This window comes from Sceloporus occidentalis, unplaced genomic scaffold (assembly GCF_023333645.1).
Source record: "Sceloporus occidentalis isolate IW3139 unplaced genomic scaffold, rSceOcc1.0.p SCAF_76, whole genome shotgun sequence".
NCBI lineage: Eukaryota > Metazoa > Chordata > Lepidosauria > Squamata > Phrynosomatidae > Sceloporus > Sceloporus occidentalis.
Genome location: NW_028317056.1, coordinates 890,268 through 905,237, shown reverse-complemented (window position 1 = coordinate 905,237; position 14,970 = coordinate 890,268). Strand labels below are relative to the sequence as shown.

General features: G+C 54.5%; 2 protein-coding genes and 1 non-coding gene across 5 annotated transcripts; all 3 read right to left on the bottom strand.

Annotated features, from left to right (window-relative positions):
• Positions 1–2,407: 2,407 nt before the first annotated feature.
• On the bottom strand, positions 2,408–4,655 carry LOC149285667 (serine/threonine-protein phosphatase 4 catalytic subunit). 3 transcript variants are annotated; one of them, XM_089495085.1, is made up of 8 exons: positions 4,558–4,655; positions 4,352–4,403; positions 4,164–4,214; positions 3,874–3,975; positions 3,479–3,652; positions 3,178–3,304; positions 2,615–2,804; positions 2,408–2,537 (listed from the first exon to the last, which is right to left on the bottom strand). In XM_089495085.1, the coding sequence occupies exons 1-8, from the start codon at positions 4,653–4,655 to the stop codon at positions 2,408–2,410; spliced, it is 924 nt and encodes a 307-aa protein (XP_089351211.1). The 3 variants fall into 3 exon arrangements, with proteins under 3 accessions (XP_089351211.1, XP_089351213.1, XP_089351212.1); XM_089495087.1 differs by having other exon boundaries at positions 4,352–4,458; positions 4,499–4,634; XM_089495086.1 differs by lacking the exon at positions 3,874–3,975.
• A 4,139-nt stretch (positions 4,656–8,794) lies between these two features.
• On the bottom strand, positions 8,795–10,990 carry LOC149285666 (fructose-bisphosphate aldolase A). The gene is made up of 8 exons (XM_089494972.1): positions 10,879–10,990; positions 10,568–10,779; positions 10,418–10,472; positions 10,081–10,241; positions 9,896–9,979; positions 9,637–9,811; positions 9,346–9,545; positions 8,795–9,047 (listed from the first exon to the last, which is right to left on the bottom strand). The coding sequence occupies exons 1-8, from the start codon at positions 10,988–10,990 to the stop codon at positions 8,952–8,954; spliced, it is 1,095 nt and encodes a 364-aa protein (XP_089351098.1). The 3' UTR covers positions 8,795–8,951.
• Positions 10,991–13,800: 2,810 nt separating this feature from the next.
• Positions 13,801–13,872, bottom strand: TRNAG-UCC (transfer RNA glycine (anticodon UCC)). Its single transcript has one exon. It is a non-coding gene; the product is annotated as a tRNA-Gly (tRNA).
• Between the last annotated feature and the right edge of the window lie 1,098 nt (positions 13,873–14,970).

The following is a 14,970-nucleotide window of genomic DNA, read 5'->3' as shown; positions in this document are numbered from 1 at the left end:
ACCGGGGAGGGGTATTATAATATATATATATATAAATAAATCTTTTACTCCCACTCCCAGGACTAGTTCTCTACCTAGAGAACCAGGTTACAGTAATATAGAGCGGTAAAAACCTAAATCTGTAATTAATTCCCTAATAATCCCCCCCCCCCCCCATTCCAATAGTAAAAGTGATGGAAACATTTCTTAGAAGCCCGCAGAGGGGTGGGGGGGGGGGGCAAGTACACACCCTGACCCAGTTTAGGCACACAAAGGGTTAACTTTGATAGTTGAGGTGAACAGAATCCAGGCAGAGAATAGCCAGCCTCAAGTACAGCACCGGTTTAGGACTCGCTGGTGCGCCCACCTCCCCGTGTGTCTGAGTGTGATGGGAGTCGTGGCACAAAGAGCTAAATCAGTCCTTTAAATGGAAAAAATAAAATCATGAGTTCATAAAATGTGTCATTCTGTGTTTTTTCTGCCAACCCGACATCACGTTAGATCAGCGGGCAGAGTAATGTGGCGGCGGAACCGGTTACACGCTGGTAGCGCACGCAGGAGGCACCCGGGGCGGCTGAACGTGGCAACAAAATAAACTTCTATCTACAATCAGATCGATCGTCAGCTTCTCGGCCCCGGATCGCGCTTCAGAGTAAAAACACCAGACAGTCGTCTGATTACGTGAGACTTCGACTAAACGAGACGTTAGACGGCACGACCGCTGCAGCAAAGTGTTTCAGCGACCGCTTAAGCCTTAGGACTGTCGCTAGGTAGGAAACACATGGCTGGCACTCCAGGGGTTAAAAGTTACAGCGCAAGCCTCATATACCCCAACGCATCAGAAAGCCGAGCCTTACCCTGCAACCACATCTCACATAAAACCCTCCACGCGTTCGGCTCCAGCCCCCGTCCGCCAACCTCGTGTGATGTTACCAAGGGGGTCCGACGAGACCCCAGCCACGTTTGGCAACCCGAACAATCTCAAGAATGCACCAAGTCCTGAATCCTTTTCATACGAATGCACGGCGGATGAGGCGGTCCCCTTATAACCATCGAAGCGTATAGCGGAGGGGCTCCGGCCCAGACGGAACGCGGCATCAGCCCAACAGAACACAACCAAGCCCCAAGTGCAGGGGGAGTGTATATAAAACGAGGAAGGGGTATATAACCAGGCGGTCACCGGGGAACACAAGTGGGCACCACCTACACGACCAGAGCCCTGAGGGGGTCCGCAGCCCCGACGCTCTGTTATAACAAACACGTTACAGGACAGACTTCATAAAAATAACGAACCGAAAAGATGAATTTTTTTCCATTTTTAATAAGATTTTTGTTCTTGTTTTATTAGCAGATTTCCGAAGATTTATCCACCAAAAAAGTAACATAAAAAATAATAAAAACTCTTGACTGGTGATCGTGGGGGCAGGGTGGGGGAGACCGGAGAGTGCGGAGCGGGCTACGCCGACGGGAGGAGGGATGGAAAGATACGGCCGCTGGAAACACCTTTTCTGCAGACGCTTCCAATGGGAGAATAGTACATGGCGGCCAACCGATGGCTGCGCACGCTGTGCCTTAGTCTATGTAATGCTGCCCCCCCTCTCCCTAAAAAAAATAAGTTTTACTGCTTAATTGTGGCTTGAAATAGCCGCAGACCATGTGGGCAGCAGCCTCACGGCCAGTAAGAGCCAGCCTGGGAAATCAGAACAAAGCCCTGACTGCGCCCAAAAGCCGTCGGCACCAGAGACATCCACCAAATGTCAGCGTACAACCTCTAAATAAAGCTTCACATTATTTCAACCCACATCCTGGTACCCACCGGAATTTTCAGGCCGGCACCTGCGTACTAAGGCACTCCAAACAATCTCAGCAGGGATCGGCCCGCGAGGACGGGGCTCCGTCAGTGGGGGGGGCGGGGGGGTAGCGGGAAAGGAACGAACGGATTTGGGTGTCAGGAATTTTATAAAAATCATGGAAGAAACTCCTAAAAATGTCTACGTAAAACAAATTGGTTTCTTTGCATAAACACTGCCCGGTACCCCCCGCCCCCCCGGCGTAAGGATCCCCCTCTCTTTCCTGAGACTCGGCCCATCGATCCATCCACAGACGAGATCCTCTCGCAACCCTGCAGAGCATCCCTCCCGCACCCCCCTATATAAAGACACGAGGCAGATTCAGTGTCAGGACCCACAGGCCACCCTCCCAACCAGACAGGTCCTCCTCACCCCGTCCCCGATCACAGCGCCCGTTCCAGAGACCCGCAGAGCAATGTTCGACAGAGGCGCCCGCCAGCCGCAGACTGCGCTCCCCAGAAGGTTGTTCTAGTCCCGCTGGCACAGAGAGAGGGGGTGAAGGGGAAGAGGCGGCGCTGGGAGTCGTTTAGAGAGACACCGGGAGGAAGTAGTGGAGGCGATGGACTCCGGCCGGGAGGTCACAGGAAGTAGTCGGCGACGGGTTTCTTGGAGGGAATGCCTCTCGTTTCCTGCGGCGCGGCCTCGAAGATGATGAACTCTTTCTGTAGGTGCTCGTCGAGCTCCAGGATGGCAGCTACGTTGCCGCATCTATAGGAAGGAGGAGGAGTGAGACGCGGGCGGAGCGCAGAACGTAGCGGTGGGCTATACATACATTAAAGACTCACCTATAGCAGTAGTTGGGAGCCGACCACACGGTGAGCACCGTTTCATTGAAATGCCACTTGTAACCCTCCATGACCAGCTGATGTGCGCGGCAGATCATGTCTATGTTGTTCGCTGCATTAAACTGCGCCACCACGTCGCTGCCAAACAGGTAGCCGGCTCCACGCGGACTCACGCCCCAGCCGGTCGTATCTGCAAGGAATAAACCTCCGTCAGTATATCGCATAGCGAGCCCCAGTAAAAGCGCTAGCGCCTAAACACAGATACCAGCCAGGACGGGCACCGCCACCAGACACCAGCCAAACGGGACGGGCGCCAATACAGAGGCACCAAGATACCATCCAAACTGGCAGCTGCTACCCTGAACCCATCCACCGCCCTCCCTATACTTACAAAATGAATGACCGGTAAACTGCTAAATATCCCGTCCTCTCTGGCTTCAATAGTAGTTTCACCCGCCCTCGGTTTTAATTTGTACCTTATGCAAGAACTTAGTGCAATTATCTAACGGCCCCCGTCTTATGGGCCCGCAGTAAAGCGCTGCAGAGTACCGCATTTACATTACCTTCGGGATCCGACCAGAGCAAGTCACACATCGGCCCGTCGTGCGGCACTTCCTGCTTGCGATCGATGGTCCGGATCTGGTCGAGCGTTTGGATCGAGGGGGACAGACCGCCATGTACACAGAAGATCTGAGGAGGAGGATGATAAACGACAAGCTGTTCTTACTCCAGAATAAAGAGCACCGGCACCGGGCAAACACCTCGGAACCACATAATAAAGAAAGACAAGGTAAACGAACCCCCCCACACACACACACACACAGGGACACCGCTTAGCAGAACGTTCCCATCACTACTCCTCACCTTGCCGTCGATGATGGCCGACAGGCTGAGGTAGTCGAAGATCTCTGTGCAGTATCGCCATACTGTCACCGAGCCGTACTTGCGCAGACACTCGTCATAGAAGCCATAGACCTGAGTGATCTGTCGACTCTCGTGGTTCCCACGGATCAGAGTTATCCTGTCTGGGTAGCGGACCTGAAAATAAGGCATTACACCCGATTACACCGCAACCACCTGTAAATGTCACCCAAACCCAGGAGCCTGACCTCTACCCAACGTATAACCTCACACGGTTCTGCTATCACGCTGTACGGCTGTCCGTAGGATACCAGCAACAGAAGAGATCATTGTATCATCTAAAAAGCAACAACCCCACAGTGAAACAGAACAAGCGGACGCCGCAATCAATTACCCACCTTCAGGGCGAGGAGGAGCAGGAATGTTTCTACGCTGTAGAATCCTCGATCCACAAAGTCTCCCATGAACAGGTAATTCGTCTCGGGGACATCGCCTCCCACCTGAAACAGGAACACAATGCAGGGAGGATTAGGGGTTAACTGTTTAAAGAATATCACCTGCCTTGTATAAGGGTCGGGGATATAGCGCAGGAAAGCGACCGGCCGCTCCGGCGAGCAGCAGATTACTTCCTGTCTTCAACAACCTTTCTACAAACCGGGAGCGGTAACAGCCGACACGCAGCACTTACTCTGAACAACTCTTTGAGGTCATAGAACTGGCCATGGATGTCACCGCACACCTGCAGGAGAGACGCGAGGAAACCGTTACAGCAGCAGAGAGGTAATGACAATTTCTCGCCTAACCCCATCTTATAAATTATAACAAAGCTCTCCGATGGGGGGCGAGACGGGACACAGGGGGACCGGCAGCACTCACCGTGACTGGAGAGTCCACTCTCTGGACGTTACTCTCTTCCACAAGGATCTCTCTGCAAAAGTCAAAACGGAGCATGGTCAGTCGCCGCGTATCAAAGAGCCGAGTTGCTTTTATTACCAAGGATCAAAGATTAAGCCAGCGATTAACATTCGGGAGCACTCGGGTGAAGAGCTCCTGAGCAGCGGGCATGCGCGGCTGGCACTCACCGGGCCTTGGCACACAGGGCTTTCACTTCGCTTTCCTTTATGAGTTCACAGCGTCTCAGCTGCTCGATCTGACGGTCCAGGTCGCTGATCTCCGTCATGGCTCCTTCTCACCGAGCCTCGGTCACCTGAAAAGGAGCAAGAGGTCAAAACAGAGATCATTCATCATATCGGAGAACAAACGCCCACCGCCCGCCCGGCTGACACCAGTCTGTTAAACAACCCTTTTGGAGAGATTTATCACACTATAATCAGCACCGCGCAGGAGTACACAACCGGCTCGCCATCCATCGGTACCGGGTTCTAGCGGGAAGAGCAGGGGGTAGACCACCGTCACAGGTAACAAGGTAACGAAGCAGAAGCGTCACGCGTCAGACATGCGTCAGCGTTCCGCGGGGAGACCTCAGCCCGACGCGTTCGGAGCGTCACATCTCACACGGAGATTTAGAATTCCCGGTCCTCCCCGCGCATGTTTTCCAGAAGCTCTCCAGGACTTTTAGCCGCGTGTCAACGTGTCAGACTCTTGATCGAAGACGCAGCTCGTTACATGAAGCGGTATCCATAGTTATATCGCTTTCCCGAATATTAGAATATGTGGGGGCCACACAGAGCCGGGGGGCCACAACAAAGCATTACAGTACAAGGTAGCAGCAAAGGACAGCGCGAGCAGCCCGCAGGGGGGGGCACGTTATCAGACGAATTATTCACATCACGTACAGATACCCCGGTGATACTAAACGTTTCTGGGTTAAACGCTCACCCGTTTCCTGACGTCATGTTAGCTAATTGGATGGAATCCGAGGAAACGCGGCGGGAGGAAGAATGCGGGGACTCCGGGTATAAGCCGGAGGGGCTCTGGGTGGGTATCCGGGTATAAGCCAGCCGGGCACAGACCTTATACCCCGGAGCCTTAGTATAAGCCGGCCGGGCACTGATGGGGGTAGAATGGCCAGAATGCCCCTGTATACTGGCTATGTACAATGGCCCGTTATGTGCCCCAGGAATTGGGGTATAAGGCAGGCCAGGCTCTGCAATAGATAGCCGTTTAATGATCAGCTTCGACCGTAACCTAAGTACCTGGGCATAAGCCGAGCCCGCACCGCGTTAGCTGTATAATGGGAGAAACTCCCCCGTACACCGGGACCGCGGAATAAGCCAGGCCTTGCGTCGTGTTAGGCGTTTAATGGCCGGGATTCCCAGGTTTCTGAGTATAAGCTGCGCCTAGCACCGTATAATGACTTTGACGCCCCGGTATCCCGGGTATAAGACGGGGTTCCCACCATATTAGTCGTAGATTAGCCGAGATTTTCCTGATCTACGGCCCAGGCCTCAGGCTCAAGACGCGCAAGGCCCAGGACGCTGCCTGGAACTCTCCTGCTGACTCAGGCCGCTCTCCCTCACACCCAAACCGATTACCTGCGGTGGTTGGGGCCTCGGGATGCTGGTGCTTGTCCCGGTCGTATCGGTGTCTCCCGCTTCCTCCTCCGCACACCGAGAGCCCGCTACCGCGAGAGGCTGACGTCAATGCCGCGTCACGCACTGCACAGTCGCTCCTGCGCGCGCTCCTATCGTCACCAGGCAACGGTCCGTGCGCGAGCACGAGGCGGGAAAAGGGCTGTTGTTTGTGGGTGCGTTTGGATTGGAGAACTTTATTGGCAGCAGAGCGCAGACAGCAGCATGTGACTCTGAAACGTCTACAGAGTGGGCGGGGAGCGCAATCACCATGACAACCATAGGAATAGCCCTCCGAACTGCATCACGTTCAGCACGTTGCGCTTTATGCGCAACCCGATGCGGAGCCCATTAATAAAAAAGAAAAAGGAGCGATTCTTTGGTAATACGAGCTAAAATATTTCTAAAAGCAAAACGTGAAGCTGTTGCCATGTAAACCAAAGAACGTTACACAGGTTTTGTGGCCTCGTTTGGGATAAGCAGTCTGCTAATGATAACTACAACTCCCATCATCCGCCTCAGTTGCTGGGAGACTGTCTATATAAAATGGCCTCAGGATTCTGGTCTGTGATTAGCCGGGCGCCCAGGCAGTGGCCGGCAGTCTGTGCAGCGCGTGGGGAGCAGTTTTTAATGGGTTAATCCGCTGCGGCCAATATGTGCTGTGCGGGAACTACAATGCCCAGTATCCCAGACCGTGAAGAGACTATAATGCCAAGTATCCCGGACCGTGCAGGGACTGTAATACCCAGGATCCCAGACCATGCAATGACTACAATGCCCAGTATCCCAGACCGTGAAGGGACTATAATGCCCAGTATCCCAGACCGTGCAAGGAGTACAATGCCCAGTTTCCCAGACCGTGCAAGGACTATAAAGCCCAGTATCCCAGATGATGCAGGAGGTCTATAATGTCAAGTATTCAAGGGCTTCATATTGAACATAATGCCCAATAGCCCTGGGGTATGCTACGACAATAATGCCCAGTGTCCCAGATCTTTGCAGGGACTATAATGCCCAGTGTCCCAGATCTTTACAGGGACTACAATGCCCAGTATCCCAGAGCTCTCAGTCAGGCCCCGGAGACGTGAGGCTGTCAGCTAACTCTGTGTATACTAGTTGGATGGTTTGCGCCTATAGAGCAATTCTGTAGCAGACTGGAAAAGGTGCTGCAATCACCACGGCAACCAGAGCAACGTTTCTACCAGCAGGTCCACATGGCACACACCAGCAGTGGCCCCCGGCCGTGGCCTGAGGGTCCACCGAATATTAGCCTTTGCATACATATCCCAGAACCCTTTGCAGACGCATCGCTCTGTGCCACAGACATTGGGTCTGGGATAAGTACCCCGGGGGGGGGGGGAGGCAGTGCCCCAGCGGGTCAGAGCCCAGCTTACTGTATTTTGGGGGGTAAATTGTTGTTTTTGAAACATATTACAATATTATTGGTTTCTCTTTTATGATTTGGTGTGACTGGGTAATTGCCCCACAGCAGGCCAGTGTCACTTCACTGCGGGGTATTTACCCAGGGAGCTGCTCTATGCCTCACCCAGGAACGCCGGCACTCAGAACTCTCCGGGTGAAGTGCGCCTCCTTCGAGGCTCCCCGGGGAAACTCCAGGAGGTGGGAGTGGTCTTGCTGGATGCCCCACCCTCCGCCTACTTCCCATCCAACCCCGGAGCTCTCTTGCAGGCCGGAAAAGGGAGGACTCCGGGTAGCTGGGTGTTCCCAGGAATGTCCGCCACCCCCTCCGTGCTGCTGCCCTTAATACTACTACGGCGTCAGGATATGACATCATACACAGGCTCCCAACTTTTAAAGGAAGTGGGGCGCGGAAGGAGTGACAAGCGCGTATTAACACTTTATTCTGCACTAACTCGCCCCATTGGCTGCACAATACTAATTATTTTTATTATCGGGTAGAGTTTGCACCCTAATCCTTACATATTTCTAATTATTTTCTGGTGATTTATACCCAGCACACGAAGCCATACCTGTACACTGTCACGTTCTAGCCTTGGGTAGTCCCAATCACCCCAAGAATGCACTATGGCTTCATTATATTTCATCGTATTGGGCCGGAATCTTTCCCCAGAGGGTCGGAGGCTGAGATGGAAGGAAGTTTTACTTTACTGAGAGGGTGGTAGGTAAATGGAGCAGCAGCCCAGCAGAAGTGGTAGAGGGTAATACAGTGAGGGTATTAAACATGCATGGGATAGGCATATGGCTCCTGAATCTAGATAAATTGAACAGCCTCCCAGCAGAAGTGGTAGAGGGTAATACAGTGAGGGGATTAAACATGCGCGGGATACATACGGCTCCTGAATCTAAGACAAGACCAACGACTGATTTAGGTTTGAGTCGTTACAGCAGGAGAAACGGGGGCCGGATGGGGCCGATCTGCCGGTGGGGTCCGATACTGAATCCAGTGACGTCGCCTCAGGTTGTATTTACTAGAAGCAGAGCCAGGGCCGCACTGAGGGGCCGGAGTTACCTGGAAAGGTTTATTGAGGGGGCTCCCATGTGCACAGTGCCTCTTATCCAGACCCCCATACCGGTAGAGATCTGCCCGTGGCGGGATTTGGCGAGCACTGTGGATGTGGTACGGACCCCCAAACGCCCCTCCTTTCCCTTCCATGCAGTTACCCCGAGGGGCAAGAAGAGGTTCAGACAAACGTCGTGTTTCAGAGATCTGCTTTATTGGGATTTATCCAGCAGCAACACTAATAACGGTGACTCAGAGCTGAGAACGGGTGAACAACACGGACTAAAGCGCAGACGTGAGCACACACTCACACTCACAAGCAGCCCCACACATCGCTCGCTCCCTCTGCCGGTCCGCTGCGCTCTCTCCCCGGCGGCAGGCTAGCAGGAGGGGGCTTCACAAACTACGTTACACGGAAGCTGCCATCACAGCGACGACGCGACTCCAGCCAAGGACACGGAAATCAGTAAGCGTGATTCGACACAAACAGGGACTCTCCGGCCGCGGCGCCGGCCTGGCCGCTCGGCACGTATTTGCCCTGGCAGGCGAGGCTGTTAGCCTAGGGAGAGAAGAAGAGGAGGCAATTAGGGCATTTAAAAGGCACCTGTCACAGATCATAGAATATCTACATTCATTAACCTCGTGGGACGATCAGTTGTAATGGGGAGGAATAATTATGCGGATCTTAAAACAGGAAGTTAAGACGGAATACACACGGGGTGGGGTATTATCTCCCATTAGTTAATGTATAGAAGGTCAGGGAGAGCGCCTATATGTTTCTCTATCCTCGGGGGCGTGGGAATGGTGGCCCCTAGTGCCCGCCGGCGGTACTGCAGGACCCCCCTGGGCACACGTACCAGCGCACGCTTGGTGTACTCCTCCTGAGCGTTCTTCACGTTCTCCTTCTTGCCACCCCAGGCTTTGAGGGCAGAGGCCTGGAGAGCGCGGCCGTAGGAGAAGGTCAGGGGCCACGGCTTGTGCAGGGGGCAGTTGTTGATTGCGTTCAAGTGAACGGTGGCCTCCTCCTCACTCTGACCTCCGGACAGGAAAGTGATTCCTAGGGGCAAGAAAGATGGCGCGTTATAGACCCCCCCAACTACTGTCAATGGCCCCCGGCCGCCCTCTCGCCCGTACTCTGCGCTCCTCACCGGAGACAGCTGGGGGGACGGTGCGCCTCAGAGCTGTGACTGTGGCCATGGCCACCTCCTCGGGGGAGTACTTCTTGGTGCAGGCGTGTCCAGGGGTCACCATGTTGGGTTTCAGCAGGGTTCCTTCAAGGTAGACATGGTGGTCGCTCAGAGCTTTGTACACGGCAGCCAGGACCTGGCAGGGGGACACAAAGAACCCTCAGCACACCTCGTGGAGCGCGGCCGGCCCTCCCTCCAGCCCCCCCGGAAACACGCGTACCTTCTCGGTGACGTACTGGCACCTCTTCAAATCGTGATCACCGTCGGGGAGGACCTCGGGCTCAACGATGGGGACAATCCCGTTCTGGAAAGAGACTCATGAGGGTCAAAAGAGGAAAATAAAGAATACAAGATTGTGGGCGGCCCCCCGACGCGGAGCGGCTCCCCTCCTCCCGGCAGCCGTACCTGCTGGCAGATGCTGGCGTAGCGGGCCAGCACGTTGGCGTTCTCCAGAATGGCCAGGTGAGACGGCGTGTGCTCGGAGATCTTCAGCACGCAGCGCCACTTGGCAAAGTCAGCGCCGTCCTTCTTGTATTGAGCGCAGCGCTCAGACAGGCCGTCCAGACCTAGAGGGGACAGCAACCCGCGGTCACACACGGTCCATGCGCAACCCAATTACCGGAGGGACCGTCCAATCGGAAAGCTCCATCACACACACAAGGCGAGGTCATAGACACCAGTGCCCCCTCCCCCGACCAGGTCTTCCAACATCCCCCAAAATATACAGCCGCTCCCCACGTACCCTGAGTGGTGGTTTCTCCGTTGGTTCCGGCCAGGGGGACGACACCTTTGTCGACCTGGGAATGGGGAGGAAGAACATATGGAAGAGTTACCCCCAAAAGCAGCACCGCCGCCCTCCGTCCCACCCACACGTCCAGCCGCCATCTCTCACCTTGATGCCAACGATGGCGCCTTTGTCCTTGATGACTTTGGTGAAGGCGGTGCCGTCGTCGGTCTTGTGGTAGAGGGTCTCGTGGAAGAGGATGACGCCGCCGATGCAGGGGTTCACCCTCTGGTCGGCCGTGAAGAGGAGCTGGCGGTAGAAGCGGCGGTTCTCCTCGGTGTTCTCGGCTCCGATGGAGCTCAGGCGCTTGGCGATGCTTCCTGGAGACAGGATGTAGATTTCATAAGTGTATGATGACATCATACCGCGACTCTCGCTACGGTGACATCGGTAAGCCCACGTTCAGGGGCCACACTAACCTGTGGACTCATCGGCAGCCAGGATCCCCTTGCCAGTGGCTACAATGCGTGTGGCGATGCCATGGAGCTCCTTCTTCTGCTCTGCGGTCAGCGCGGGGTATTCGTGAGGCATGGTGCAACGTTCTGCGGGGCAAGAGGGAGGGAGCGTTAAGCGTTGGGGGGAGAGAGGTAAACGGGGAGGGGAGAGAGCGCTCTACGCCACTCAGATTTATGTACAGAAGGTGTGGCGTGTGCCAACCTGCGCAAACACGACTTGGGCACGCCTAGAGCGTGTTAGCGACCAGGCCAGCAACCATTAACCCCGTCTGCTGCACTGATAAACCATCAAATTCTAGAATCTGCCGATGAATCCCCTCCTACCCCGGGGGGCCACACAGGTTGCGTAATTAGTCCCCGCAGGTCTGCTGGATGTCTGGGGACGGTCTGTGATGTCACAGCTGTATTAATATGACATGCCCCATCCCCCACCGGGGTATTAAAATAAACTACCCCCACCACACCCCCGAGGTGTAATATGCAGATACACACTAGGGACACATCGACCGCCAGTCAAGGTGAGTTAAAGGACAGACGGCCGTCTGCAGAGGCACAGACCCCGGGCCCCATAGGCAAAAATAACAGAGGGGCAAGTACCCTTAGGCATCCCCAGCACCGTAATAGGCGTCTGATCCACGGGGTGGGAAAGGGTTAAATCTTACACATTCTCGCTCATTATTTCCCAAAGCAGCGGGGGGGGGGGGGGGGCATTTCCTTCTCTATTAAACGGAAATGATGAAGCAAAAATGCCCTCAATAAGCGGGGCAGAAAAAACCCGGGGGCAGAAAACCCGTGGGGGGGGGTTGCGGGACCGCAGAATACCCCTCTGCACCAGGCGCTATTAACCCTTTCTCACAGGAACCTCCAGAACAGAAAAATCAACCCATTCACCGCCAGCAACCTCCAAGAAATAGTCGTATTAACCCATTCCGCACCGGAAATGTACGCAACACAGTGATATTAACCCAATACCTGCCTCTGATCTACTGGATACAGAGTTAACCCTTTTCCTTCCAGTACTCTAAAGAAATCCGTTAGATTAACCCTTTCAATGCAAGGAATCTAAAAAAACATTAGGATATTAACTTCTTCCCTACACTTTAGCGATCTCCTCTCCCCAATGAGCAAGCTGTATCCGAGCATCAATCTACAGGACCGCATTGCCCATTAACCCTTTCAGTAACCGGTTTGTGGGTGTGGAGGCACCGGCTGGGTCTCTTTCTATGCCATGCACAGTGCCGTATATATCAAGCAGTCTGCCTGATCATAACAAGAGCCCCCCAACCAAGAGTGACACCCCCACCAACCCCAGCCGTGACACCCCAACTCCTCCAATACAGACCACCTGCCCTCAATCACCCTGCATCCGCTGCCCCCCCCCCCCCGCCCATCACCTGTCCTCCACCCAGGGATACTCTGCCCCCCCCATCCATGCTCCAAACTGCACCGTCCTCTGCCCCCATCATGCCTCAGCTCCTACTTTCTGACCCAACGGAGCCCATCGACCCTCTCAGCGGGATTACCGAGAACAGCTAAGCATGTTTTACCTCATCACCCCCTTCCTCTCATCTCTGCCCTCCATCCTCACACCCCTTTCTCTCTTTACCATTGGAACAGTCTGCCTCCTTTGCCTCAGTTAGGGGGTCTTTATTGCCCCTCTTTACACCCCACTAGTCATGGTCCCCGGGTTAACCCTCCGCGCGCAGCCCGGAGCTCTCACCTCCTCTCCGTTCTCAGGCGAAATGATCCCTAACGCTCTAAATCAGAACGTCACGTACCACCGGAAGGGGGCGGGGCTGATCTTAAAGGGCCCGGGATCCCTCTGCGAGGAGAGTGATGGTGAAGGTCACGCAGCTCCCCCACCCTGACACCCGGCATTACACGCAAGACAGTGACCCAGACCCACGCACACCCAACACGCCGTATACATGCTATATTTATTACGTGAAAACATACAATGCATGTATGACACACACGTCACGCAGTACACTGAGTCACACGCAGGACGTGACAGGAATCACATCTGATGCAATTACATGTCAGCCAGGGGCCGGCCCCCTGTACCCCTCCAGCAGAGCATCTCACCCCACCAACATGGGCAGAGCATCTCACCCCACTAACAGGAGCAGAGCATCTCACCCCACTAACAGGAGCAGAGCATCTCACCCCACTAACAGGAGGAGAGCATCTCACCCCACTAACAGGGGCAGAGCATCTCACCCCACTAACAGGGGCAGAGCATCTCACCCCACTAACAGGAGGAGAGCATCTCACCCCACTAACAGGGGCAGAGCATCTCACCCCACTAACAGGAGCAGAGCATCTCACCCCACTAACAGGAGCAGAGCATCTCACCCCACTAACAGGGGCAGAGCATCTCACCCCACTAACAGGAGGAGAGCATCTCACCCCACTAACAGGAGCAGAGCATCTCACCCCACTAACAGGAGCAGAGCATCTCACCCCACCGATAGGGACAGAGCATCTCACCCCACTAACAGGGGCAAAGCATCTCACTCCACTAACAGGAGCAGAGCATCTCACCCCACCGATAGGGACAGAGCATCTCACCCCACTAACAGGAGCAGAGCATCTCACCCCACTAACATGAGCAGAGCATCTCACCCCACTAACTTGGGCAGAGCATCTCACTCGAGTAACATCTCAACGTTTTAACAAGAGTGAGATGCAGAACATCTCGTTTGTCACTAGTGATGAGCTGAACGCCCCCGCAGCACACGGTGTGGCTTCGCCGGTTACCCCCGGGGTAGGATGTGGACTTCATAGCAGATCATGTCCCTCGGAGTAAAATAAACCCGGTAAGCGGGTGGGTGACGAGAGGAAGAATTTTAAAAGATTTATTAATATTGGGCGGTAAAAAGGTTGTGCGTTGGCCGGGAATCGAACCCGGGTCAACTGCTTGGAAGGCAGCTATGCTCACCACTATACCACCAACGCTGCACGGAGGATTCGTCCGCCTGAGAGTTTCTCATACCCGGCAAGGGGACAACACGTGACCTGCTCTTATAATTTATTATTAATTAATATTATTATCATTACATGTAGCTGCTGAGCTGGAGGTAGTAGATACAGGGTATTAAGGTAAGTATTTATGGCACAGGGCAAGGGGCATGTTAAGGGTAAATATAGAGGGGGGGTCTGGGCAGGTGGTGGGGGGCGGCTGGCGTGGCAGGATCAGGGGGTGCAGAGCTCCTGGCCACCAGCAACCGCCGGGGCGAGAGAAACCAATCCCACACGCCTGAAATAGCCCTGACCTTTACAGAGAGGCAGCTGCCGGTCACGGTCAACATGTGTGTGACAGGACTGCCCGTGTGTGTGACAGGAATGCCCGTGTCACGGGGAAACCGGAAGGCGCACCGGGGGCATCTGCGTGTTACTGCCCCAAACCCGGGCAGCGCAGGGATTTTATTCTGAGTGTGTAATGTGTTCTGTTGCGTGTTACGTGTTCTGTTGCGCGTGTCCTGAGAAGTCTTGTATGTTGTATGAGCCGTTGAGCCGGGGCATGTGCCTGCAGAATTTGCCCCCAGGGCCTTTTAAAAAGGAACAAAAGGCGCCGTCTGGACCTGCCCCGTGTGATCAGCGAAGCGTCCTGACGGGATTAAACACCCCGCCGGGAATCCGCCAGAGTCAGCGGGAAACGTCTGGACAGACAGGGTGACCGAGAGGCTGATTGACAGACAGGGAGAGTGACAACCGAGAGAGAGAGACTGACAGGGAGAGTGACAACCAACAGACAGAGAGACAGCCAACAGACTGACAGGGAGAGTGACAGCCAACAGACAGAGAGAGAGAAAGAGACAGACAGCCAACAGACTGACAGAGAGAGTGACAGACAGACAGACAGAAAGGGACAGACAGCCAACAGACTGACAGGGAGAGTGACAGCCAACAGACAGACAGAGAGAAAGAGACAGACAGCCAACAGACTGACAGAGAGAGTGACAGACAGACAGACAGAAAGGGACAGACAGCCAACAGACTGACAGGGAGAGTGACAGCCAACAGACAGACAGAGAGAAAGAGACAGACAGCCAA

Bases quoted from the DNA above. Each gene is read 5' to 3' on its own strand.
- LOC149285666 (XM_089494972.1), bottom strand. From the start codon at position 10,990: ATGCCTCACGAATACCCCGCGCTGACCGCAGAGCAGAAGAAGGAGCTC. The intron at 10,473-10,567 runs GTGAGAGATGGC...CCCCATTCCCAG, and splicing joins GCGCCATCGTTGGCATCAAG to GTCGACAAAGGTGTCGTCCC. The intron at 9,980-10,080 runs GTACGGCTGCCG...GTCTCTTTCCAG, and splicing joins ACGCCAGCATCTGCCAGCAG to AACGGGATTGTCCCCATCGT.
- LOC149285667 (XM_089495085.1), bottom strand. From the start codon at position 4,655: ATGACGGAGATCAGCGACCTGGACCGTCAGATCGAGCAGCTGAGACGC. The intron at 4,404-4,557 runs GTGAGTGCCAGC...TGACTTTTGCAG, and splicing joins GCCCTGTGTGCCAAGGCCCG to AGAGATCCTTGTGGAAGAGA. The intron at 3,976-4,163 runs GTAAGTGCTGCG...TTCCTGTTTCAG, and splicing joins ACCTCAAAGAGTTGTTCAGA to GTGGGAGGCGATGTCCCCGA.